The sequence below is a fragment of the Pantherophis guttatus genome, chromosome 13 (assembly GCF_059756535.1).
Source record: "Pantherophis guttatus breed Tessera chromosome 13, ASM5975653v1, whole genome shotgun sequence".
Classification (NCBI taxonomy): Eukaryota; Metazoa; Chordata; class Lepidosauria; order Squamata; family Colubridae; genus Pantherophis; species Pantherophis guttatus.
Genome location: NC_142075.1, coordinates 5,750,604 through 5,778,588, shown reverse-complemented (window position 1 = coordinate 5,778,588; position 27,985 = coordinate 5,750,604). Strand labels below are relative to the sequence as shown.

The window sequence follows — 27,985 nt, the reverse complement described above, 5'->3', positions numbered from 1 at the left end:
TAGGAAGATAATTATAGCCACAAGACAAAGCACCCAGTTTAGTTAAAATGTTCTTGTAAGGTGTGAGAGACCAGGGCCACACACAAAGATTCAATTAAACTGATTTATTGCTAAAGGTCTGTGTGCAGGAATCTCCTCAATTCAGGGATAGCACTGTGTTAGATAAGGGTCAATGGTACTCAAGGTGGGATTGGAGTTGGTTCCCTTGTGACTGTGCAGGGATTCGAGGCTAGTTTCCCTTTTCACCCCGCCCCCAGGTTCTACCATCCTTTCTCCCGTAGTTCTTTAAATGAATAACCACCACAAATTACCATATTTTTCTGAGTATAAGATGCACCTTCCCCCCCCCTAAAAGGAGTTGAAAATGTAGGTGCATTTTATACACTGAATGTAGCCCCGCCCACCCACTGGCCCCCACCCTTTGGCCTCTGCTTTGCAAGTTATCTCCTTGCAAGCAAACAGCAAGAAAAAACAGCTCCTTTCAGCTTCAGCACAGCCTAATTAGCACAAGTTGACTGGATTGGCCTCCCGACTCTCAGCTGTTTTGTGCAGGGCTCTGCTGCTTGTTGCAAAGAGGTAAATTGCTGGAGCAGATTTTTTTTCCCCTTGTGCTAATCAAGCTATGCTGAAAATGAAAGTAAAGCAGGCTGTTTGCTGCAACCAGGCAAAATTGCTCAGAGGCAGAGGGAGATTTCTTTTTCTTCTTTTCCTCACCAAAAAAACTAGGTGCGTCTTATACTCCGAAAAATACGGTATCTGTTAGATTTCCCCCAACAAAATCAATGCTTACGATTAGCATAATGTTTTGATTTCCATACCTTGGAATTTTTATTGCAGTGTTCAGAGGACAGGATCAATCCAGGCAAGCTACTGGGTAAGTCCAGCCGCCGGAAATACCAGACCAGGTTCCAGAAGACGATGGGATGATGGTCCACAAACTCTGCCACTGTGATCACGTGATCTCCTTCGTTTTCCAATAAGCTCTCAAGCTCTTTCCAGACAACGAGAGGACTTAGATAAGGAACGGTGATGGGCTCCGGGCTAGGCAGATGCCACTCCAGCTGCACAGACTCCTGTGATGCCAGAGAGGGCATTAAGAACAAAGCTGAGCGAGAAATCCGTGTTGAATGACCATGAAAAAGGGGTCCTTAGTTGGGGGACCCTCCTCTTGAATCTTCAGGTGTTATGAGTGTACCTTCTGATTTTCCTGGGCTTTAAAATTTCTGCTTTTGACTATTTTTAACTACGGATAAGTTTTTTGTCTTGTAACATACAAGGTAAAGGTTCCCTTCGTACATATGTGCTAGTTGTTCCTGACTCTAGGGGACGGTGCTCATCTCCGTTTCAAAGCCGAAGAGCCAGCGCTGTCCGAAGTCGTCTCCGTGGTCATGTGGCCGGCATGACTCAACGCCAAAGGCGCACGGAACACTGTTACCTTCCCACCAAAGGTGGTCCCTATTTTTCTACTTGCATTTTTTACATGCTTTTGAACTGCTAGGTTGGCAGAAGCTGGGACAAGTCATGGGAGCTCATCCTGTTACGCGGCACTAGGGATTCGAACCGCTGAACTACCGACCATTCAATCGACAAGCTCAGCGTCTTAGCCACTCAGCCACCGCGTCCTGAACTCTAAGTAATTGCTATTTACTTTCTATTACTTACCTGCAATACTACATTCTGACCACCAAGGCTCTTTATTCAAGCTATGTTTCTTCTGAAAATCCAGGTGAAGAAGGAACACAACACTTGGACCCTTACCGTTCTCTGCTGGAAAGTTGTAGGCAAGCTCCCTGTGGGCACCAAATGGTTGTGGGGATGGGCTCCCACTTCATCTATCTCTAAAGAACTGTACGCGCTGACGCTCCTTGACAGGGGGTGGCCAAGCGGTTCCTCTTTGGTTGAGGGATGCCTTCGCTGAGAAGGGATCTGGATGCTCTTGGCACAGAAGGTGTCCAAATGTTTCATCTTGCAGCTGCTGGAAGAGTTTACATATTGACTGAGAAGAACATAATGTCAACTCGCAAAGTATCCCTGGCCTGCTTTCGTGTTGCCATAGGCAAGGGGGATGGGAAACCGACAAAGCAGCATGGCAGCCAAAAACAAAAGCACATTCCAGGCATATCTCTCTCAAGGCTGTCTCCCAGGGTTACCCACAGCAGCCGGAGGGGAGTGATCTCTACAACCCGGGAAATTGCACCCTGGGGGGAGGGGGGAAACAGGGTTATAATTGGGCCGTAAATTACGTGGGGTCAGAGTTGGCTTCACTTGGAATGTGCAGACATGAAGCTCCTAATAAATAACTGGATTTCTTTTGAAGCTTGGCTCGAAGCCCATGATTTAATTAGGGCATCCATCAGAACCCTAACACATATACTGCTGAGGAGATTCCATGGAGGAGGAAAGATCTGATAACTAAGCTGGAACACAAACAATCTGTCTTCCTCTAGTATCTAAGCCATTTACAGGATAACATAACTGAAAGGAATCTTGAAAGTCTTCTAGTCCGACCCTCTGCTCAAGCAGGAGACCCTATGCCATTCTGGACAAATGGCTGTCCAAACTCTTCTTGAAAATCTCCAGTGATGGAGCACCCACAACTTCTGGAGGCAAGCGGTTCCATTGATTTACTGTTCTCATTGTCAGGAAATTTATCCTTAGTTCTAGGTTGCTTCTCTCCTTGATAAGCTTCCACCCATCATCTCTTGTCCTGATCTCAGGAACTTTGGAGAATAGGCTGACGCCGTCTTCTCTGTGACAGCCTCTCAAATATTGGAAGGCAGCTATCATATCGCCCTAATCCTTCTCTTCAATAGGCCAGACCTACCTAGTTCTCTCAACTGCTCATCGTATTTTTTTTAGCCTCCAGCATCTTTGTTGCTCTTCTCTGCATTCCTTCTAGAGTCTCAGTATTTTTCTCACAAGTCCCCTCATCAGTTCTCCCCGTTCTTTTGAAAACGTCCTAAAAATTACTTGATGGCTCAAGTTATCAACATACATTGCTGCCAGTAATTAATTACAATGATTAAAATAGTTACTCCCGCCGATTTTTCAGTGGTTTTAATCATATCTGTATGAAACTCCAACCTTTTCCCTCCAACGTGCTGTGTTCACATGACTTGCGATGCCCAAAGCAAACCAATCCCATTTCAGTTGTGTCTCATATACTGTGTGAATTATCTACTGTGTGAATTTGGTCAAATTGATGCACTTGGGGTAGGGCTTTTTCCATGAATTTTGCAAGTCCCTTCTCTCCATCCAATTAACCTCACCAAGTTTGGAGTGTTGAGGTTTAGAGGGGAGTTCATTTTGAGGAAAAGTGTTGTGGTCCGCCGGCAGCCTGTGGACCTGGCAGCGGAGTCAGACAGCGATGAGGCTGAGGAAGAACATGGGCCAGTCCTGGAGTCAGGGGAAGGCCTGGACAAAGGCTCTGCGTCAGAGGCAGAGATGGGGCCAGGGCCATCTGGGAGCGATGCGCGGACTCTGGAGCCTCCAGAGGTGGACAGCAGAGAGGCAGAGAAACAGGAGGAGCCTGTTCCTAGTGCACGCATGCGCAGAGCTGCCAGAAGGCAAGAGCAGCTAAAGCAGAGGACGACTCGGGAGTAAGGCCAAGAGATGATTGGCCCAGGGATGGGTTCTAAAAATTTTTACTACTGGTTCTGTGGGTGTGGCTTATTTTGTGGGCATGGCTTGATGGTGACAATTCTTTAGGATTTAGCAGAGGTACTGGTCTACCAGGCTTTTAACTGCTTGCAGAGCTGTACCGGTCTACGCATTTGTTTTTGCAAGCACTGATCTACTCATTTATTTTTGCAAGCACTGATCTACTCATTTATTTTTGCAGGCACTGGTCTACCCATTTATTTTTGCAGGCACCGGTCTACTCATGTTTTCTTTTGGGGGTGGGGCCAAATAAAACGTAAGAATAACGTGGGGGGGGGCGGCAGAACTGGTTCGGTGACATCATATCCTCACCGCTACCGGTTCGGCGGAACCGGGAGGAACCCACCACTGGATTGGCCCCTCCCATAAAGCTTAAAAGACCAGCAATGGCTCTTGGGCTCTTTGTCGGAAAACAACGTTGATAGATTTGTTTCTTGTCTTGCTGCATTGATTTCTTGTCGGCGTCTCCTGCTTCTGAACTTTTGCCAAAAAAAGCCTTTGGCAGGTTGCCAAAGTAGACCAAGCTTGGTGATAAGGCCAAAGAACTGTGTTATGAAGAATTTGTTTTGAATTAGTTTGGACTACGCTGAGAATGAGTTAATTCTCAGCTGTTCTAATAAAGTCTGTTTGTTTAGAATTGATTGCGTCTGATAATACCTACTTGGGCCTGGGTCACAACAAAAAGGAGGTTATAAATGTAGTTATGAATGTTTTAAAAACCGTGAAATAAATCTACCTTTCTGAAACCACGTCATTTTGAGCTGGAATTAAAGTTGTAGTAAACCCTGAAAGGGGATCAGCAATGCAAGTTTTGTCGGCCTGGTTCATCAAAGAGGACGGAAGCTGGATAGTTTCCGAAGAAGGACTGGACTTCAGGAAGTACCTACAAAGAGTTCACATGATTATGAAACTGTTTGCGTGTGGAAAATGTTGCCAGTTAAAAATTCCCTTTCCAAAGGATCAGTCAACAAGTACCTTCCAGGTCCCCGGAGATCTCGGAATTCAATATTCAAGAAAGGCAAGAAGAGATTTCCACAGAAGGGGCAGGTCGTGTTCAGGTTGGAGTCATCCGCCGTCCAGCCTGCCATGATCTCTTCGTCATGAACCAAGCAGTCGCAGGTTCGACATCGGGAGCAGCTTGAGATCAGGACCTGAGGGAGGCACGGAGTTAAAGCCACGGGGGCCATTTTGTTTTTGGTTTGGCATACAATCCTGAGGCTAACAAGATGCTGAAAAAAAGGATGTCGCTTTGAGTACAATACTTTTGTATTTTCCCAGCCTGCTGCCCTGCCTGCAAAAGTGAGGATTTTTAATGCCATTTTTTAAAAACAAATGTATACATATTTCCAGAGCAGAAAAGTTGAGTTTGCAATTGCGGTCAGCAAACCCTTCCTTCCTTCCTTCCTTCCTTCCTTCCTTCCTTCCTTCCTTCCTTCCTTTCTTCCTTCCTTCTTGACTCAGCCTTCCATCCTTCTGAAATGGGTAAAATGAGGACCCAAATTGTTAGGGGCAAGAGACTGACTCTGTAAACCACTTAGAGAGGGCTGTAAAGTGGTATATAAGTAAGTGCTATTGCTATTGCTGCCTGCCTGCCTGCCTCTTTTCTTTCTTTCTTTCTTTCTTTCTTTCTTTCTTTCTTTCTTTCTTTCTTTCTTTCTTTCTTTCTTCCTTCCTTCCTTCCTTCCTTCCTTCCTTCCTTCCTTCCTTCCCTCCCTCCCTCCCTCCCTCCCTCCCTCCCACCATGTTCTGGCCTTGTAGACAATGGAAGCAGTCATCGTATGTTCTGATGATGTAATGGCACATAGGAATAATTTTAGGAGATAGAGGGAAGAACCTGGAGGGGTGCGGTGGCCTAGAGGTGGAGTTCCCGCCTCACAATCAGGAGGCTGTATCCTAGGTAGAGGCAGATATTTCTCTCTCTAGGCACAATGAGAATATATCTGCTGAACAAAGCTCCACATTGGCGACAGGAAAGGCATCCGGCCAGTGAACACTCAGCTCCATTCAGTTGCCCAGACTCCACCCCACAAGGCTTTATGGGGTCTTTAAAAGAAAGAAGAGGATATTCCCCAGGATATCCTCAGCCAGGGAACAGTCAGATAAAGGCAGCTTAGCCTTCATAAGGAAATTGTGGGTGGCAAAGTCTTAGAAGAGACCCTCCCTAATATCTTGGCCTGTAAACGTGGGAGTAGAAATATACTTTTAAGACTTGCAAGATTCTGTTAAGGTAATGTGATAATTAGTTCATCTGGGCATGGCTTCTCGCCTGGATTACTTGGCAAGGCTGGCCAATGGTCATTCTTCCCATGCTCCCTTGTGGAAGAGTGTTTTCTCTTGATGGGGTCTCCTTCCAGGCAGACCCCACCAAAATGCTCTTATTCAAGCAGGAAATTCTGCTCTCTCTCTCTCTCTCTCTGCTCTCCTTGTCCCCGCTTTCTGTTTTATTTTTGGTTTGCCTTGTTCTAATGTCACAATCTACCCCACAACAGATGGATATGTTCAAGCCTCACGGAGCATTTGGGAATGACTTTCTATTTGCAAGGTTTTCCTTAAAAGAAAAGAAGTCGCTATAAACTCAGAACTGCAGATCTGGGCACAGGGCAAAGACCGTGGAGGGATGCCAGTCACTGCACCTGACGAGGAGAATTTTAATGGGGTTTGGCAAAAACCTCTGGTCCTTCAAACTGTTTCCCACAAACAGGAGTGGTTTAGGACAGGGTCCCCAACCTTTCGGACCTCAGGGACCACTAAATTCATAATTTTAAATCCCGTGGAGCACTAATATGATCTGCCTAATGACTGGGTGGGTGGGCGTGGCTAGGTGGTCATGTGACTCGGTGGGCGTGGCCAACTCAACGTCACTCACGTCGAGGGGCGCCTCGCCGGCTTCTACCCACCCAGCCCTCCTCGTCTGCCCACCCGGGCTCCTTAGGGCCCCAACAGGAAGCAGTTGCTGGAGCTCAGCAGCCACCAGGAGAAAAAGTTGGCAAAACAGCTGGCTCAGTTCAAATTGGATCTGGCTGAGAAGGAGGCTCAGCAGAAGCACCTCACTGAGGACTACGAGCATAGGCTTTCCAAGCAAAGGGAAGACCTGCTGGAGTGCAAGACCAGGTACTGGCGCCTGGAGGCTCAGCGGGCTGAGATGGTCAGCCAGTTCCAGGCCATGATGCAGTCCCACTGAAATGAGGCCCTCCGGCTCTTTGCTATCAGTGACGCTTCCCTCCAGCCTTTGCCCAAAGCCCCACACCAGGAGGCTGAAGCAGACCCCAAGTCGGAATTTCTGCCCCCCTCCAACCCACACAAAAAGACCCCAAAGGGGGAGACTCTCTGCAGCAACACAAACGTTCATTGCACGTATCCGGCCCAGGGGCTGTGGTTTGAGGACCCTTAATTTAGTACAATATAAAAATGCAAATAATTTTTCTGCGGACCACCAAAATTTTCTCACGGACCACCAGTGGTCCATGGACCACCAGTTGGCGACCGCTGGTTTAGGAGGCTTCTAAGGGAAGGACCAAAGAGCATAAACTCCAAATAATTAATAGAAATAACTTGGGATAAGCTACCGCACGAAGTATTTTCCGATTCCTGTGCAGGTATGACATTGAAATAGAAGAAAAAAAACAGGAAGAACAAAAGAGAAGGATGATCGGCTGGCCAGAAGGTTGTGGAGACTGTTATTTTTTTTAACACAACTGGACAACATTTTTGACAGCATAGTTACAGATAACCCCAAGTACCAGCACTGAAACGGCTTCGGGGAAAAAAGGTGTTTTTTTAAAAAACTGCTCCCCATGTCAGTTAAACTAATTAAAGCTTTAGCTGACTAATCTACGAATTAAGTTAATTACAACTTGCTAGCCTGGGGGGAAAAGTCCAGTTTTAACAAACAGATCCAGTGGAAAACAGGAGGATGTTTCATCCAAGGTACACAGATAGTAACAGATCTATTATCCCTATTATGTATATACCAATAGTTTAGGGACCCCACAACCTTAAATTGCCTCGTCTATTTTTTAAAAAATGTTTTTTTTTAACTGCTGACTTTTTCATATAGCTTATATAAAATTTTTGTGAAATGTTTAGTAGGTATTTCCAGGGACATCCTTCCCTGCCCTTAGAAATGAGTAAATAATGCCATTTTTATTATTGTTACTGATTAATACTCAAGTTCTGATCAAGATACTCAGCAGATAAACTGAGCAATATAAAATTCAAATCAAATTAACCACAGCACCTTTAACAAGCAAGCAAATCACAATTTTCTAAACTTTAATTGCTTCATAAACAGGCAGCAAATTTTTCATGTGCCCTGTAATTCTAGAAACTTCGTCTGCGTACCTGACTAACCTAAAAATTAACCTCGGCGTTTAGGCATTTTTGCAGATGATTGGATATAGCAAAGAAATGAGAAAATTCTCGTAAAAGGAGCAGAAAGGAAAGGAGGAGGCAGGGTTTTAAGTACCCTCTCTTCCCCAGGGCAAAATCTCTCATCACAGAGCCTTTTAGGGCTGCTAAAGGAAGGATATTCAACACACCAAGGTAAATGCTTTCTGACATTTTGCTAAAAAAAAAAAAAAAAAGGATATTCCCCATAACTTTCCTTGTAGGATTTGAACGTCTTAATTTCCAGTTAGTTCACTGGTAGAAATAATACACATTCCAGTACAGTCTGCCTCCATGTCAGTACCAATTAAAATCTTGCCATTGCATTGTCTCATCTTCCTCATCGCCCATTATGAAGGATAGCCAAGGAACATGGTGGCCCACGTAGGTAGGACGCTGGGTTGGCAGTTAGTAAGCCTGCTGTCAACCCTGAAGCTGACTTGACCGAAGCCATCTTGGAGCTTCAGTGCTGCCACAGTGGAGTTGAGGGTCAGGGTGGGGGGGGGGGATTAGAGATAGCTGGGGGTTTTGTAGCCAAAACAAAATACTTCCTCTTGGGAACCAAGGACGTTCTCACACCTGGTCAGAGGAAGGGGGAGTGATGTCACCAGGCAACCAGACAGAGCCGTGATTGGACCATGTGACTGATTGTTTTGAGAAAGTGAGAAACCTTTACTTTTAATTAGGTGAAAACTTCAGAGTCGGTTTTCACCAGATCTGTGCCAATATGTTATATCCAATAAAGCTATTCTTTGAGGAATCTATCTGCCTCGGAGTTTTGCTTATTATGGGTCTATTACTTGGAACCCTGACACCTGCCTCTGAGACCCCAGAGCTACCATGGGATGGGGTGAGCTCCTGTCCTTCGTTCCAGCTCCTGCGGGGGTCATGAAAGGAGCACCCCATTTGGATGTCCCCTGGGCTACAGTGATATATCACCAGCTAATCCTTTCAACCTGGAAGGACCTCAGTGCTTCTGACACGAGTGTGATGCGATGAAGGTTAACTGTGGGCTGACCTTAACAGGAATTATTGTCTTCTCTACTTCCCACATCCATGGAAGTGAAAAAGAGATGGACCAGGATTAAGGGGGCTAGGCCCTACAGGCAGAAGAACTAAAAGCTATGAACAGGCTCTGGATTCCAGTTTTACCATCCTTCTTCAAACTACAGTGCCATACTTGGCACACAACTGAGCATCTGAAAGAATTTGGATTGCATAGACTCTATTGTAGTGCTTCTCAACCTGAAGATGTATGGACTTCAACTCCCAGAATTCCCCAGTCAGCATTCCCTGGGCTAGCAATGAAGATGCTATCTAGTTAGGGTAATGAAACGTCGGCAAGAAAACAACCGAGCTCAGAGAACACTGAGGACCCCACAGTCCTCCTCATCCTCCTTCGGACACTCTCTTCAAGCACTGATGATGTTACCTAGTTGGGTCATGAAATGTCTGCAAGAAATCAACCAAGCTCGGAGAGAATCAAAGGCCCCTCTTACTAATTGCATTTAATGGACCGATTGAACAGTAATTAGAATGTAGGTCTTTTTTCTTCTTCTCTTAAGGGTGGTAATATCTAGGACAGTGATGGCTAACCTTTTTGCCATTGTGTGCCAGGAGCCGGGGTGGTGGTTGCGCGTGTGTGCCCACACCCATAATTCTATGCACCCCACCCCTGCAATCCCCGCCCCCCTGCTCCTGGCACGCAATGGCCCAGTAGGCCCGTTTTTCTCTCTCACCAGGCTCCAGAGCCTTTCTAGGAGTCTGGGGAGGGTGAAAACAGCCTTCCCCACCCCTCCGGAGGTCCACCGGAGGCCGGAAACGGCCCGTTTGCCAACTTCCTGTCCCACCAGAAGTTGACAAATGGGCCATTTCAGGCCTCCAGAGGGTTGGGAAAGGCCGTTTTTGCCCTCCCCAGACTCCTAGAAAGGCTCTGGAGCCTGGTGAGAGAGAAAAACGGGCCTTCCCCATTACTCCCTGAGGCTTTCTGGAAGCAGGAAACAACCTGTTTCCCTACTTCTGGTAGGCCCAGAAGGCCCGAAAATCAACTCATGCCGGAGCTGAACTCGTGTGCCCATTGATATAGCTACACATGTCATAGATTTGCCATCATGGATCTAGGATATAGAGCTGTACTTTCTATACCACAAACCCTCATTTAATGGTTTAGCAGTCTTTGATCAAAAACTTTAAAATGTGTTCATACACTCTAGTCTTCTGTGAGTGAATCTTATTCACGTGTAAAATCAGTTCAGATTTGATGAACACCCCTTCTCCCCAATAGATAATAATAATAATGGACTCAGAGGGGGTAAGTGTTGCCCATGAAAGCAGAGTGTTAACTGAAAGTATAAATAATGAGGCCAAGATCAGAGCCAACCAATCCACACCTTTTAATTAGCTCTGGGGGATTGAGGATCAAACCAGTGCCTTTCCAGCTTTTAATTGATTACCTAATTTAAAAAAGCCCTGATGCTGAAACAGGAGGCCAAAGCAGGCAGTAAAATTAATTAGTTTTTTCAACAGAAGAAAAAGTGGTGGCACTGTAATGTCAACAAAATTAACAGCCGAATTAATCTATGTATACAGCTGACAAATACATTTTAAACTGATTTGTCCTTTTTATTTTTCTCAGAGCAGCTCCCATATTCCGGGACTATCAAAAACGGGCCAGTCCAGATGATAATGATGCTTGACAGGGTTTATTTGAAGGGTGATGGGTTAATAGCTGTCCAAAAATGCACTCATGAAATTCTAGCTGATTAAATCGCAAAATTCCTTGGATTGAAAGAATTTTAGGAAAAATGTAATGTAAAAGTAGAAGGCAAATAAACCTTCTTTTGAAATCTCTTTCACCAGGTTTATGGTAACGATAGCAAAAAATACCGTACCTCCAAGGCGTAATTCTGGAAGACGCTGGTGCTGCTTGGGCTGCAAGAGGAAACCACCTCGGATTTTGAAACGGAGCCTAAAAACCAAAAGGACATTGTAAAAGCAAATATTTACACTAGGCCTAGAAAAGAAGATCTCCTCCCAGCTGCCCGCTACCTTTATTTCAAAGAGAAAGGAATAATAACAATAAGAACAACAGCAATAGAAATAATTAAAATGTATTTGCCACCCGACTCCCAGAAACTCTGGGAAGTTTATCTATTCTTTAGATTAGATTAACAGAGTTGGAAGGGACCTTGTAGGTCATCTAGTCCAACCCCCTGCCCAATTAGGAGACCCTACACCATTTCTGACAGATGGCAGTCCAGTCTCTTCTTGAAAACCTCCAGTGATGAAGCTCCCACAACTTCTGAAGGCAACTTCTGTTCCATAGATTGATTGTTCTCACTGTCAGAAGATTTCTCCTTATTTCTAGGTTGAATCTCTCCTTGATCAGCTTCCATCCATTATTCCTTGTCTGGCCTTCAGGTGCATTGGAAAACAGTCTGACCCCCTCCTCTCTGTGGCAGCCCCTCAAATATTGGAAGACTGCTACTATCGTGTCTCCCCTGGTCCTTCTCTTCACTAGACTAGCCAGGCCCAGTTCCTGCAACCGTTCATCGTATGTTTTAGCCTCCAGTCCCCTAATCATCCTGGTTGCTCTTCTCTGAACTTCTTCTAGAGTCTCAACATCTTTTTTATAGTGTGGTGACCAAAACTGGATGCAGTACTCTAGATATATTTAAAACATTAAAGAAGACATTAAAATGACAAAAAAACCAACAACCAATGAGGGCAAAGATGGCAGGAGAGAGACAAGTCCTTCTCGTATTGCCCTCAAGAAGGAATCTTTCAGCTTTAGAGACTATTCTGGATTTCTTCCATGAAACCTGCGAGATATCAGCATTCTCCAACCCTTATTTTATCTGAAACCTTGCAAGGATTTTGATTTTGTAAGACTGATTCCCTTGGGCTGATTCTAATGCCTTCTGGAAGGAGAGGTGGCTATCCCGCCAGTTCATAGGGTGACAGGAGTTTCCCAAGCCCATGTCAGCTGACGAGATGAAAGCAGACGAGGGGAAAAACAACAGCAGCTCCCTTACCGCAGTGCGAGGAACGTTTCGAGGAGCCGTTGTGAGAAGCGGCACTTTCGAGGCTGGTGGAGCTCAGGCCGATGCCCTTGAAAGCTGACGACGCATCGTCCCGAGGAGAAGAGCTGCTTTCCAGATCGTTGCACATGTCTTCATCGGTTAGCGAGGCAGATTCTGAATCCAGAGCCCCGAGGGACGACAAGCTCGCTCGGTCCGAGTTTTGATCCTGAAACGAGAACAGGCATTGGAGGGGGTGGGCGGTAGGTTGGGAGTTGCTACAGATCCACATCTGGTAGCAAACACCTAGAGTGGGTGTCAGCAAACTGTAGCTCTGGAGCCGCATGCGGCTCTTTGGGCCCTCTGCTGTGGCTCCCTGTCGGGTGATCCCACCACTGGCTGGCCCTGCCCCTCATTCTCCCCTGGCCTGAGAAGGTAAGGGCGACGGCGGGTGATGGAGAAGCGGCTAGGGCAGAGACAGAGAGATACGGGGAGGGGGGGGAGGAGAGAGAGAGATGTCAAAAGGGTTTTGTGGTTCCCGGTGTTTTTTAACAATCGGTTCTCTGCCCTAATGACTGGCTGGGTAGGCGTGGCTAGAGGGTCATGTGACTGGTGGAAGCGAGTGACGTCGAGTTGGCCATGCCCACCCAGGTTTTGTGGCTCCCGGTGTTTTCTTTTCTGTGGGAAACGGGTCCAAATGGCTCTTTGAGTGTTTAAGGTTGCAGACCCCTGATCTAGCGGCAAAGCACCGCAGGTGGTCCTTGGCCCAAGACTATTTGAAGTGCACCCACTGTCAACTCTGAAGCTGGCCTGACTGAGGCCATCTTGGAGGCTTCAGTGCTGCCACACGGGAGATGAGGGATAGGGAGGGGGAAATAGAGATAGCTGGGGTTTTGTAAACTAAATAGTTGCCAGGATTCCGAGTAACACCCCCAACGAAAGAAAACGCCAAGTGGTTTTCCAGGGACCGGATTTGGCCGTGGGTGCTTAGATCTGGCCTGCGGGCCCGGTCTGGAAACTGCCTCTGCCAGCGAAAACAGAGCTCTGGAGGACCGCATGTGGAAGCTGTTGCAGCTAAAAATGGAGCTTGCGAGGGCCACATGCGGCCTTCCAGAGCTCCGTTTTTGCTGGCAGAGGATTGCAGGAGGTCATTGCAGCTGAAAACGGAGCTTGGGAGCCTGTTTTCTCTGCCAGAGTGCTCGGGCGACCACAGGCGTCCCCAATACGAGTGACGTCGAGCTCGTCACGCCCCCCCCAAGGTCAAACGCAACCCTGATGCGTCCCTCAGTGAAATCGAGTTTGACACCCCTGACCTAGGATTTTCAGAGCCTTGAAAGGTAACTCCTGTGGAGCCGAAGAAGTGTTCAACCCTGAGCCATCAAGGGGTGAGGAAGGGCAACCAGCCACACCGGAATCACTGCTGAACTGTGTATTTTCACGGCAACCCTTCGAAAGCCTTTACCTTCGATGCTGCCGTGTAGGTGGCGAACTTCGAATACCACCTGCTGGCCTTCTCCGCCACCCCTTTCCCTGCAGAAAACATGCTGCTCTTCAGAACATCGAAAGTCGGGGTCAGGAGCGTGTCCAGGTTGAAGGAGGTCGGAGAGGCGAGCGTTACTGCACCGGCCATGTCTTGAGATTGTCCCCTCGACAAATTGTTGGGAGAGAACACGGGAGAGGACCAAAGCCGGTCCCTTCCTCTTTCGTTTTTCACCTGGTAGCTCTTGGATTTGGGGAGCACTATCGGCCTGGGTGAGTTTGGTGGGAGGCTGGATCTTCGGCAGGGCTGGCCTAAGGTCGGGCTTTTTTTGTTGGGGTTCTTGTCGTTGTAGGCCTTTTGCAGATCGATGCTGGGGGTCCGGCTTGTCAAAGGGCTGCTCATATTATTCATGTACATCTCGATCTCTTCGGCTAAATCGCGCCTTGCCGATGGGGTGGAGGCCCTTTTGTCCTCGCCCTCGCCCTCCTCCTTTTCTTCCTTCCCTTGCCCTGTCTCAGCGGCCAGCAAGGAGAGCGGATCAAACCCAGTTTCGACATTAACTTTCTCGATGGGCTTTACCGGAACACTTACGGCCCGCTGGATCTTCTTTGGCTTCTTATGCATCGGCTTCGCAGGTTTCACTTGCGGGATGGGTTCGTTATCCAGGTCTTCCAAATCGAATATAACCGGAGACTCGGTCTTATCCGCGAGACCGTTCTCGTAGGCTACATCTTCATCGCTAGATTCTTTTTCCAAATTGCTTTTCCGAGCAGGTCCCAAAGCAGCTGGTCGGAGGTTGAGAGTCTTCGGCCTCATTCTTTTCTCAAACATTTTAGAAAGGATTTTGGCATCCACGCCCAGTTTCTCCACAATTTCTTCGGGTCTGGCTTCCTGATTGATCTGATTCTTCATGAGCTCCATTAGAGCATCTCCACTCAATTTTCTGTTGCGCCAAACGATCCGTTTGTGTTCCGTTTCAGCTGCATTTAAATGTTTGTTTCTCAGCATTTCAGCCTTAGTGACTCCCGTTTTATTGATATTGTCAAAACAAGAGAAGAGCAATCCTGCAGAGGTTTCTGGAAAGAAAGAAAAAAAGCATGGACAAGATCCAAGGATATTACATTAAGTTACTAAAACTCCAGCAGATTCACAGGACCCCCTTAATATGCTCACAGAGTTTTGCTGTAGTTTTTTTTTTAAATGGAAAGGATACAAGTCTTATTTTTCTATTCAATTCATGATGAGTTTTTGTTCTGACCCGGCTCCTAAACACGGTTGATTTAACTGTAGTTAAATCAATGATTCCTTTATTACGAGCGCCAGCAGCCCCGGCAAAAAGTTTCTCTCTTACAACAGGCTAACAAGTCTGTCCAGCAGGGAGATGAATAGTTGTCTGCCACACCTATTCATCTCCGCCCCCTGCTTTTTATCCCCAGAGCTGGGGGGGGTGGGGCTTCGCTAGCAGCAATGGCTCTTTCGTTCCAAGGACCAGCTCATAGATTTCCACTGCTCTCCTCTCCTCTGCCTTCTGCACATCCGCGCATCAGGCACAGGACCCAGCTGTTCTTCCCTTTCCTCATCAGCCACCTCCACACCTGGGGGCTGTTGACTCTGCATCTGAGGGCTGAAGGACAGCCCAGACTCCGCCCCTCCCCCTCTCTCTCTGACAGCTTGATTCTCTCTTCCCCATCGGAGCTCTCAGGTTGCCTTGATGCTGACCCTGACTCCCACACCTCCTTTTTTTTTTTAATTTGATTTATATGCCACCCTTCTCCGGAGACTCAGGGCGGCTTACAGTGCGTTAAGCAATAGCCTTCATACTTTTGTATATTTTTTACAAAGTCAGCTTATTGCCCCCACAAACTGGGTCCTCAATTTACCTACCTTAGAAAGGATGGAAGGCTGAGTCAACCTTGAGCCTGGTGAGATTCGAACTTACAGTAATTGCAGACAGCTGGTGTTAATCACAATGCTATCAGTCTGCTGAGCCACCAGGTCCTCCTCCTCTGATTTGGCTGCTGGAGGGGTCAGCAGCCGACAGGCCATAACAGTTTTCAGGAAAATCTGGCCATTCGTGAATAGCCAGCCGTGTGCAAGTCAAATATCAATAAAGTTCACCCACGCTTAGAAAAAACTTTCAGCCACATCAGCTTACCTATAGCCCTGTCTCCTGTTGCATCTGATATTTTGCCAGTTGTATCATTAACACGAACGATCCTTGAACCGAGCTTGACACAGGTGGAATTTTGATAATTCAACGCGGGGAGGCAGTCACCGCTTCCCTTTCCACTCTCAATTTCAGATACTATATGCACACAAAAATGCACGAGAATTGATGAAAAGTTAAACTTACTCTTAATCAAAGGCTGAAAGTACTCAATTTATTATTCTTTAAACTAGGTTATTTTTTTTTATTTTTTTTTTAATTTGATTTATATGCCGCCCTTCTCCGGAGACTCAGGGCGGCTTACAGTGCGTTAAGCAATAGCCTTCATACTTTTGTATATTTTATACAAAGTCAGCTTATTGCCCCCACAAACTGGGTCCTCAATTTACCTACCTTAGAAAGGATGGAAGGCTGAGTCGACCTTGAGCCTGGGGAGATTCGAACTTACAGTAATTGCAGACAGCTGGTGTTAAATTACAGTGCCTTTGTCTGCAGAGCTATCCAGGCTTATTATCAACTATTGATTTTTATGGAGCCTGGAATGTCAGCAAATATGTCTGAATAGAAGCCTGATTATGGGAACGGGTCTTAGCCCAAAATGCCATCAATAAAATGTTGTCATTGAGACTAGCGTATCAGCAACATCTATGAACAGAAGCCACAATCTCTCATACAAAGTTTGTTTCAACGTGCATCTGAATATTCCTTTAAACCAGGGGTTTTCCTGGTCTGGGAACCCAGGAGTCACTCTCAGGTTTGTGAAATCTAATAAATAAATACTGTAACATTTCTGATGTTTAATTTGTAATATAATCTATACTGAGAAATATAATCCATACACTGAAATTCTTTGGGTCATCAATAATCATTTTTAAGCACCCAAAAGGGTCCTGAGGCCAAAATGCTTGAGAACCACTGCTCTAAACATTTGTAAGTATTAATGTGCTATGTAACTGATTTTGCAGAGTTTTCAATAAAAAAAATATGAAATCTACATTTTGATCAAGTTTTTACTTAAGCTAACTTTTAAATTTTTTTTGCTTAAATATCACATAAAAGAATCAAATCTCCTGTTGCTAAACCTATTTCTATCATTCCAGTTACAAGAGTTGTGACACCATATTTTTAAACTGTATGTTTCTCCATAAATATTTAGGCAATATAATAAATGAGAGTAGACGGGAAGATTAAGAAAAAAATGCAGCCCTTTTAAAACGTCTTCTTCCTTTTCCTTGTCCCAAATATGGGGAAACTATGCTAGACCTCAGAAGGGGACAAATCTTAAGAATGGTGCCCACTGTATTATCTTGCCATGTAGCTGAATATGCCTGTTATTTTTAACTGCATTCAAAGGAGCTTTAGTATATAACTATAACAATGAAAAACCATCAATCTGAAAGTATAGAATAATAATTAAAAAATATGGGTCTCATCTATCTGCCTCTGAGCACATACTTAGTTCACCAAACAGATGTATTTTTGTATGTATTCCAATGGATGTAAATGAATACAGGTAGTTCTCAACTTACCACGATTCGTTTAATGCAGTGTTTCTCAACCTTGGTAGCTTGAAGATGGGTGGGCTTCAACTCCCAGAATCCCCCAGCCAGCAGTCCACCCATTTTCAAGCTTCCAAGGTTGAGAAACACTGGTTTAATGAATGTTCAAAATTACAACACCACTGAAAAAAAATGACTTGCTGTATGACCATTTTCCACACTTACAACAGAATACAGAATAACAGAGTTGGAAGGAACCTCAGAGGTCTTCTAGTCCAACCCGCTGCTCAACCAGGAAGCCCTATAGCATTCCAGACAAATGGCTGTCCAATTTCTTCTTAAAAACCTCCAGCGATGGAGCATTCACAAGTTCTGGTGGCAAGCTGTTCCACTGGTCAATTGTCCTCACTGCTAGGAAGTTGCAGCATCCCCATGGTCACGTGAGCATTGGCTCGTATTTATGACCATTGCAGTGTCCCGGGGTCATGTAATCCCCTTTTGTGACCTTCTGATAAGCAAAGTCCGTGGGGAAGTCAGATTTATTTATTTATTTATATATGTATTATATATTTATAAATATATATATATATATATATCCCGCCTTTCTCCCCGAAGGGACTCAGGGCGGTGAACAGCCGAGAATTAAAATAACATGCAATATAAAAGTTAAAATAATTAAGAATAAATTAAATTAAACGGCCACCCCAATTTAAAACCCCTAGCAATACAATTAAAAACCCTTAAAACCTATTCAGGCCAGGCCGGCTTGCTGAAATAAAAACGTCTTCAGGGCCTTACGGAAAGTGCGGAGATCCGGAATCAGCCGTATTCTGGGAGGAAGCTCATTCCAGAGGGCGGGTGCTCCCACAGAGAAGGCCCTGCCCCTGGGGGCCACCAGCCGACATTGCTTGACCGATGGCACCCTGAGGAGGCCCTCTCTGTGAGAGCGTATTGGCCGGTGGGAGGTTATCGGTAGCAGCAGGTGGTCTCGTAAATACCCTGGCCCTAAGCCATGGAGCGCTTTAAAGGTGAGAACCAACACCTTGAAGCGCACCCGGAAGACCACCGGGAGCCAGTGCAGCTCGCGCAGGAGAGGTGTTATATGGGAGCGATTCACTTAACAACCGGGTTACTAACTTAACAACTGCAGCGACTCACTTAACAACAGGGGCAAAGAAGTTGGTTAGTTGGGGCAAAGCTCACTTAAGAACTGTCTCACTTAACAACAGGAACTTTGAGCTCCATTGTGATCATAAGGCAAGGATTACCTCCAACATGAAATCTAGCTGGGTTTTTCTGTAAATTTCTGCTAGAAGCACCGCTATTAGAAACTAAGTGATCTATGACAAGCAAGGAGGACAAATTATTTTAAAGTTTCGCGGTAAAATAACCTTCAAACAAGATGGCAAAATCAACCACGGTTGGAATTGAAACAAATCAAGCCTGAGTATTAAAAAACAAAAAAAAATCAAATGCAATTGTATTGCATTTGGTACATACAGGAACTTGAGTCGCTCTCTTTTTTCTCATCTCTTTGGTCAATGCTCTTCTGGATGTTTGTTTTTCCTTGCTTAACTGCTTCTTTAGACAACTTATATAAGAGATCGGAATGGTCCCCTATTAAAACAAAACAAATAAAATCAATTTTAAAAAACAGGATAAAACGTATCTTAAAATAGGGCAACATAAATCCTCAAATAAGGGGATGATGATTGCATGGCTTGTTTTATTTTTCAATTATTGTATGGAGAAAAAAAACCCTGCGTCATAGCTGAAATTTAATAAAAGCATGGGCCTCTAAATCAGGACCGTGTTCCTTTTTTTTCCCCCCCAGACTGAAGATCTCATCTAAGCCTCTAAATGGAACCAGGACCAAATATCTATTTGATTTCCATAGAATTTAAATTAAATTGAGATGCAATTAATTAAGTAGAGCTCATAAAATTATTACTTGTGGTGTCAAGCACTGTTGGCAGTGCCATCCATTTACTACCAGTTTTTAGCAAAAATGCTGAAAATGCAGTGTTGGCTTCTTAACTGATGCAAAAAAAAAAAAAAGGTTGAAAATCTAGGTCTGGTCACACGAAGACCTGTTTTATGACCATCACAACTTATGACCATTATTGTCTGGCTGCATTACCGTCATAACTCAGGGACCACCTGTCCCTACTTTAGTTAAGACTGCCTATAGCAGGGATGAGGAACTATGCCCCCTTCATGACCTGTGAACTTCAACTCCCAGAATTCCTGAGCCAGCCATGCTGGCTCAGGAATTCTGGGAGTTGAAGTCCACAGGTCATGAACGGGGCATATTTCCCCACTCCTGGATAATAGCATGGAGTTATCTTTGCCTCCTGGCTATTCCTTTTGGTCTACTTTCCTTTAAGCACTGAGGAACTATGTCGGGACGGGTGTGTGTGTTTCTGGGCACCTTTCGTTCCCCTCTGATCTTCACCTCCTCTTAATTTCATTTATGGCTTCAATTACATTCCAAGTTTATAAAAAATTCTGTTTAATTAATACTGCAAGCGCCTTTCAGCACTCAATCAACAATCTAGATAAAGGTCGAACAGATGAATAAATACATTTGTAAACTCTGGAGCTGAAGAGTATGATCTGTTTTTCCTTTCCTAGAATTCCTGATATTCTTTGTTTTCCAGAAATTGGTTGCTAGCTATTAATGTGTGACCATCTATTTCTCTATTACTTATACCCTGTTTTATTGCAAAGATTGTATTTAATGTTTTTTTAATACGATCCACGGTAGTTAATTCTTAATTTTATATCCATACTGCACATTTGTTTAATCTTTCTATTTTAGTTTCCAGTTTCTGTAATGGTTTGTACAATTTGATTTATTACTGCTAATAAGACTCTGATGGTTTTGCCTTTAATTTATTCAAGGAGGACTCATCAGCTTCAACAGAAACCAGAAAGGGAAAAGTACAGAAACAGGAAGTGGCCATTAATATTTATTATTTGGGAGGGTTTCCAGTTTGCCTGAAATGGTCTTGCAACATTGAGGCAGAGGCCAGTCTCAAACTTTTGCTGCATTTAAGATTTGTATTCAGGTCCATGTTTCTTTGAATGCACATGTTTCCATTAGAGCACTGACTACACTGACATGTTGTGTCATTTTTACTGGCTGTTAATATTTAATAACTTTAATATATGAGCAATCTATAGTGCTGCTATCAGTTCTTTTTTTAGCATGATCATTGTGCTTATTTATGTATTTAAGTAAAGGTAAAGGTTCCCCTCGCACATATGTGCTAGCCGTTTCTGACTCTAGGGGGTGGTGCTCATCTCAGTTTCAAAGCAGAAGAGCCAGCGCTGTCCGAAGACGTCTCCGTGGTCATTTGGCCGGCATGACTCAACGCCAAAGGCGCACGGAACGCTGTTCCCTTCCCACCAAAGGTGGCCCCTATTTTTCTACTTGCATTTTTACGTGCTTTCGAACTGCTAGGTTGGCAGAAGCTGGGACAAGTCACGGGCGCTCACCCCGTTACGCGGCGCTAGGGATTCAAACCACTGAAGTGCCGACCTTTTGATCAACATGCTCAGCGTCTTAGCCACTGAGCCACCACATCCCTGAGTCACCGTGTCCCTATTTATGTATTTAGTGTATGGCAAATACATGGACTTATAGTGGTTCAAATGTTAATGTTCGAATCTCACCAGGCTCAAGGTTGACTCAGCCTTCCATCCTTTCTAAGGTAGGTAAATTGAGGACCCAGTTTGTGGGGGCAATAAGCTGACTTTGTAAAAAATATACAAAAGTATGAAGGCTATTGCTTAACGCATTGTAAGCCGCCCTGAGTCTCCGGAGAAGGGCGGCATATCAATCAAATTTAAAAAAAAAAAAGTCCAGTCCACCAGCCATTCAAGAACAGGGTGATCTATGTTGAAAAAATCAGACATTGGGCTGGTGTAAGCTCTTGATTGAGATTCAGACACGATGTGGTGGATATTTTGTCGAGGAGCACCACAGTCACACTGATGGGTGGAGACAAGACCCTACTTAAACAATAAGTCCTGGCAGACACCATGTTGGGTACGGATCCTGTTCAGAGTTGACCAATGCTGATGAGGAAGGTCAAAATCTGACTTTTGTGTAGGGTCGTCTACGTATCTGTCTGTATCTGGGCACCCAGCAGCCCATTTGGCTTTCCACTGTGTGTTGATGTCGAAGTTATTAGACAGCTGTCGGTAGTGTGAACCAAACGACTAGCAACAATTGGTAGCCAGATTACATTGAAGAATTGGTACTTAACGATAGTTGGCAGCCAGAGTTCATCTTTGTAGAACTTCTGGCTGTCTAAATCAGGGGTCTCCAACCTTGGTAACTTTAAACCTGGAGGACTTCAACTCCCAGAATTGAACTTTGTTGGCTGGGGAATTCTGGGAATTGAAGTCCACCAGGCTTCAAGTTGCCAAGATTGGAGACCTCTGCCCTAAATACATGGCAACAGATCATTGTGCTAGTAAGTTATTTATTTATTCAGGCTCAGAGGCATCATCACTATGGTGAAAACATTTCTTGTAATTCTAGCAGTCTGAAGTACAAACATTCCTAGAGTTACAAAATAAAAATCATACACAAATGATTTACCAGAAAGAGTTTTGTGGATGCCGTTTGCAGGCTGCTTCCTTAGAACTCTTTTAAACTGGGTTATTCCTAAAATGACATTCCTTATCTTGGTCCACAGGAAGTAGCCACTCCGATTGCTCGACGGCCAACTGCTTTCCAAAACAGCCTGCAATGACATCAAATGGATATTTAATCACGCATTTCTGAGGATCTTGGTAAAGATTAGATCCTGTTCTGGAAGTTTTATCTTTTCAATACTGTAAGCCGCCCAGAGTTACCCTCTGCCTAGATGGGCAGCCAATAAATAAACAAATAAAAGGTTTTTTTTAATATATTTATGTACAACTATTATGTCGTATGTCTATTTGTACATTGCCCAGAGTTGCTGTATAAGGGAGATGGAAGTTTTAAAAATGTAATATAAAAATAAATATGGATAAGCCCGTGTGGAGTATGGAAAGGATGCTGAACTGGCTTGGAAAACAAAGGCTAATCAAAGACAGGGGAGTGAGATGGTATTTCCATCTTATCTGATGCCAAACAATCAATTTACCTTATTGTAGTAACCATAGGTAATGGCATTAGGATCGATGCCGGCTTTCTTCATCTCGAAAAGGACTTTCACGGCTAAGACAGGCTGACCGTATTGCCCGCAGAGCTGCATCAACACCCGGTAGCATACCTGACCAAAAGGAAGAGAGAGAGAGAAGAGACAGGAGAGAGAGGGGAGAGGGAGAGGGAGAGAGAGAGAAGAGAAAGAGGAGAGAGAAGAAACAGGGAAAAGGGGAGAGGGAGAGAGAGAGAGAGAAGAGAGGAGAGAGAAGGGACAGGGAGAGAGAGAGAGAGGAGAGAAAGAGGAGAGAAAAGTGAGGAGGGAGAAGAGAGAAAAGAGAGAGGGGAGAGGGGAGAGGGAGAGGGAGAGAAGAGAGAAAGAGAGAAAGAGGAGAGAGAAGAGAGAAAGAGAGAAAGAGGAGAGAGAAGAGAGAGGGGGGAAAGAGAGAGAAGAAAGACAGGAGAGAGGAAGAGAAGAGAAGAGAAGAGAAGAGAAGAGAAGAGAAGAGAAGAGAGAGGGAGGGAGGGAGGGAGGGAGGGATAGATAGATAGATAGATAGAGATAGATAGATAGATAGATAGATAGATAGAGATAGATAGATAGATAGATAGATAGATAGATAGATAGATAGATAGATAGATAGATAGATAGATAGATAGATAGAGGTTATTTTTTCACTCTGAAATGCTAACACCTGTCAACGGCCTCACTGGCCAGAAAGCCCGTCCCTTTACCTCATCGGGTGGCTCTATTTTTTTTGTGTGCATCTTGCGCAAGACATCGTAGGCCGTCCTCAGGGCCCTCACTTTGGAATGGCAGACGCGGATGTAAGCAGGCAGGCAGATAAACCACAGGCCGTAGCAATGGCGCAGCAAACACCTGGACCACATCTGGGGGATGGAGGAATATCTCTTGGCTATCTTGTGCGCAGACTTGATTTCCTGCAGGGAGAGGCAGAAAGGAAGAGGTTAATCACAGCTGCAGCACCACGGTTATTGTGAATAGTGGACCAAATACTGGGATCTCCCATTTCCCCATATATTGGGAAATGGGAAATTAGATTCTAATACCAAGTGAGGAAGGAAGGTCCTGGCTTCTCTTTAAAATCCACCACAAACCTTCAACCTTTGCTTGGGTCACTGAGAAGCAGAGGGCTTGATGATTAGGTTTTGCAACAGCTAAGTTGCATCTCATTTTAACATCCAATTTATCAATTTCATTCTTTTGCCATTATTATTATACTTTTATTCATTAAACATGAAACTCAGTCAACTGAACATTTAAAAATATATCACAAATACCATTGACTGGCGCTAATTGTTGATACGGGTTGTTGCCAGTGTCCTAAGTATCAACCATCCATCATCATCATCATCATTATTATTATTATTATATTTTTAATTCTCATTTGCTTTGTCACTGTGCTATCATTCTAATATAGTATACACATTAATCCCATCCTTTGTTCTAAAATTAGCTTTCTAAAAGTAACACTTTATTCCTTAGCATACTTCTTTTGTCACTGAAGTTTAATAAATTTATCCTAAGAATCATAGTTTTGGAATCTGGCCTTACAAATTTTGCTTGTTTATCTATCATATTTATATGGCTGCTTGCTAAAAGCAACTCTGGGTATTTGTTATTTGAATCTTGGTCACTTTCAATCTTGGCCACCAGACCTAAAAAATATATAAAGAATAGATAATTCAAAGTCGAAATTAAAAGGAGAGGAATATCTTAATTGTTATGCAAATGATGAAGTATTAATAATTAGAAATCATAAAACTCCACAAGGCAGTTGATGAAATTAATTAAAGGTACTGGTTGCTTTTCCAGACATAAAATCAACAAAGATAACACAAAAACTTAATTTCCAAGGGGAAAAAAATTGTGAATAAAAAGCCTGATATAACAAAAGATCCAGTGAAATGTTTAGGATTTTACTTGATGGGATACAATAAAGACATATTTTAAAACAATTGTAACAAATTATGGAAGGAAATAAAAGAAGACATTGAAAGATGGAAAAGCTTAACATTTCCCTGGCTAAGATTTTCAGCAGAAATAAAAATAAATGTACTACCTGAGATGAACCTATTTCAAATGGCACCAATTCAAACCCCAGATTAAAACAAATTGCAGAATTGGCAAAGAACAATTAATAGATTGATATGGAATGAGGAAAAAGAAGAGTAAGATTCTAAATTTTGCACGTCATAGAAGAATAGAATAGAATAGAATAGAATAGAATAGAATAGAATAGAATAGAATAGAATAGAATAGAATAGAATAGAATAGAATTCTTTATCGGCCAACTGTGATTGGACACACAGGAAATTTGTCTTTGGAGTATATGCTCTCAGTGTACATAAGGAGGATAAACTACATTCATCAAGAATAAAAACACTTAGTGATAGCCAAGGTTACTAATAAGCCATCAAATCATACTAGAAAACAATCAATATAAATCGTAAGGATACAGCAACAAGTTACAGTCATGCAGTCATAAGAATGAGTGGTGGGTGGTGGGAACGATAAGGAGAAGATTAATAGTAGTGCAGACTTAATAAATAATTTGACAGCGTTGAGGGAATTATTTGTTTAGCAGAGTGATGGCGTTTGGGAAAAAATTGTTCTTGTGTCTAGTTGTTTTGGTGTGCAGTGCAGAGGTGGGTTTCAGCAGGTTCTGACCAGTTCTGGAGAACCGGTAGCGGAAATTTTGAGTAGTTCGGAGAACAGATAGTAAAAATTCTGACTGGCCCCGCCCCCATCTATTCTCTGCCTTCCAAGTCCCAGCTGATCGGGAGGAAATGGGGACTTTGCAGTATCTTTCCCCTGCCACGCCCAGAAAGCCACACCCACAGAACCGGTAGGAAAAAAGTTTGAACCCCACCACTGGTGCTCTATAGCGTCGTTTTGAGGGTAGGAGTTGAAACAATTTATGTCCAGGATACAAGAGGAGAAGGCAAAACTAATTTTTTCCAATTTAAGATTATATTATAAAGTATGCCATTTATCATGACGCCCGAATGAATAAAATTTCCTATTCGTAGAATATAAGCTACAGAAAGAGCAGATTTAGCCAATGATTTTCACGTATTGATGATATACGGGAATAAAGAAGGCAATGATATGAAGTGACATGAAGAGAAAACTCCTTAAAGGCAAGGATAAATCCAAGTATTTTACTACTATCATTACTGTCAAATACTTCTGATTTCAAAGGCAACGATGGCAAGAGAGATTTGATGACATATGTCAACATGATACATCTCATGAAATAGACTAAAGACACAACAAGAATTGCAAAATAAAGGCAGGAATCTGCCGTGGCTAATATATTTGCAACCAGAAAAGTAAAAATCGATTTTAGACCCTGAGAGAGATGAAATACTTATACAGGATCAAAATTATTCACTAGGATTTATGTACTAAAAAATTTGGGGGCAGACTGTTTCAAGAGAAATGCTTTTATTTGCCACTATAACCCTATAAAAGAAAAAAAAATCTCTGTCTTAATATTATCCAGATCAGATTTTGCATTCTTGCTATGGGATAGCTTGCCTAGATAAAACGCCGTAAAGGAATTAAATTGCATTTACAATTTTCTTCAAGGAGTTTATCTAGACAAGCTATCCCAGCAGCAATCCCACAAGATTTTATGGGCATCTAGTTTGTTATTTCTATTTTCACCTATGTTAACTCTGCATTATACCACAAGTGTATAAATTACCTGTTTTGTTCTTCTGAACACTGGCAAAGGACTGTTTGGGCTGCTGACTTTCGAAGACAATTTACTGTTTTGTATTGTCAGAAGTCCTGCTGGCTGCTCAAATAAATTTTGCTTTAGTACCGGAAATCCATTGTAGCTGAAAAAGAGTAAGGCGTACTTTTATTTACTTGTAATCAACAAACCCCTGAAGGCTCTTTCGTACTTTGCCATTAAGGTAGAACATCTGGAGCATGTCTAAAATGCTTATTTCCTGAGTGGACCGTATTTTATTTCATCTATTGGAGGAGACCACAAAGTTCTTGAGATGGGCTGCTACTTACTGTAGTGGCCAAAATTGTGGAAACCTTTTGGGAAAAGTATATTTTTGAGGTTTGATGGCTAAAAACACCACTTTTTTTTGTGGAGTTTCAAGATAATCATATTCTACTGCTGAAATGGCCTGGGAATAGCCCAGACCTTCACCCAATTGAAAATCTATGGATTCAACTAAAGAAATTTGCTAGTCAGAAGCGACCCAGCAATAAAACCCAGTTATAGAAGCAATCCTTCAATCTTGATTTTACATTATAACAGCTGCAGAACTCAAAGACTTGGTTCACTCCATGGGAAGACGTTGTAAGGCTGTAATTCATGCTAAAGGTTATCCAGCTAAGTATTAACTGACCTGGTGATCATTTTTGTATATCTTGTTTTTTCTACGTGTTTCACTTTTCTTCTTTATACTGTAACTGCTACTCTAATAGCAAATCCTTCATAAAAGGTATTGCGTTACATCCTTGATTAAATTATATTTCCATTGGTAAATAATTTTATGGTACTCCTCCCCAAAAAAGTGGTGTTATTAGCTAGTTTTAGAAAATACACTTTTCCACAATTTTGTGGAAAGGTTTCCACAATTTTGGCCACTAGTGTAGTTGTTACTTATTTTTTTACTAATGTACTATTTTTAAAATGTACATTTCGTTCATACGTTATACAAGATACATTTTCTCTTGGAAAGAAATGCTTCCAAATTCTGAAATCCAGAAGTTTATATTGACATCACTTTCTTGGGCTGCTGAACATCAACCACTGACCAGCCCACTGCTGTTGTCTCTGACAGTTGATCCCCAAAGTCTTAGTAAGAAAGTATTCTCTGTCATCTGATTATAACAGAATAACCAAGTTGGTTATTTAAGCCTAATCCAACCTTCTTGCTCAAGCGTAAGACTATCTATCTATCTATCTATCTATCTATCTATCTATCTATCTATCTATCTATCTATCTATCTATTTATCTATTTATTTATTTATTTATTTATTTATTTATTTATTTATTTATTATATTTCTATACCGCCTTTCTCCCGTAGGACTCAAGGCGGTGTACAGTCAAGAAAAATATAGATACACAAAATTGCTAATTAAAATTATTATTATAACATAGTTTGGCCCAATTAAATAGAACCTAAAATTAGATAACATTTTAAAAACATTCACATGTTCCTATGTTTAGCCCCGCCTGTTGGAACATCAGGGTTTTTAGGGCACGGCAGAAAGCACGGAGATCAGAGATATTTTGTATCTCAGGGGGCAGTTCATTCCAAAGGGTTGGAGCCCCCACAGAGAAGGCCCTCCCCCTGGGAGTCGCCAGTCGGCATAATTTGACTGACGGTAGTAGTCCTGAGTAGTCCCTCCCTGTGAGAACGAACTGGTCGGTGGGAGGCTATTGGTGGCAAAAGATGGTCTCGTAGGTACCCAGGTCCTAAGCGCTTTAAAGGTAATAACTAGCTTTAAAGGTGATAACTTGAATATACCAGTGATATATTAACTTTTTTGGTGCCGAGTGCCCAAAGCGCGTGCCTGCTTGCGTGAATGCGCATGCGGGGACCCCCAAAATGCAATGCGAGTGCCCCCTGC

The 27,985-nt window shown here is 43.4% G+C and overlaps 1 protein-coding gene across 6 annotated transcripts in view; it reads right to left on the bottom strand.

Moving 5' to 3' along the window:
- Positions 1 to 27,985, bottom strand: part of DENND4A (DENN domain containing 4A) — a 103,458-nt gene that overhangs the window by 10,573 nt on the left and 64,900 nt on the right. For 4 of the 6 annotated variants that reach the window (XM_034435445.3, XM_087877778.1, XM_034435447.3 and 1 more), the window contains exons 15-27: positions 26,089 to 26,224; positions 23,090 to 23,296; positions 22,356 to 22,484; positions 21,824 to 21,968; positions 18,712 to 18,828; positions 15,701 to 15,850; positions 13,528 to 14,621; positions 12,081 to 12,294; positions 10,938 to 11,014; positions 4,636 to 4,811; positions 4,397 to 4,543; positions 1,759 to 1,975; positions 819 to 1,073 (exon numbers count right to left, since the gene is read on the bottom strand). In XM_034435445.3, coding sequence (XP_034291336.2) covers positions 819 to 1,073; positions 1,759 to 1,975; positions 4,397 to 4,543; positions 4,636 to 4,811; positions 10,938 to 11,014; positions 12,081 to 12,294; positions 13,528 to 14,621; positions 15,701 to 15,850; positions 18,712 to 18,828; positions 21,824 to 21,968; positions 22,356 to 22,484; positions 23,090 to 23,296; positions 26,089 to 26,224 — 3,064 coding nt within the window. The remainder of the gene's footprint in view (positions 1 to 818; positions 1,074 to 1,758; positions 1,976 to 4,396; positions 4,544 to 4,635; positions 4,812 to 10,937; positions 11,015 to 12,080; positions 12,295 to 13,527; positions 14,622 to 15,700; positions 15,851 to 18,711; positions 18,829 to 21,823; positions 21,969 to 22,355; positions 22,485 to 23,089; positions 23,297 to 26,088; positions 26,225 to 27,985) is intronic. The other 2 variants (XM_087877777.1, XM_087877779.1) reach the window with 1 other exon arrangement.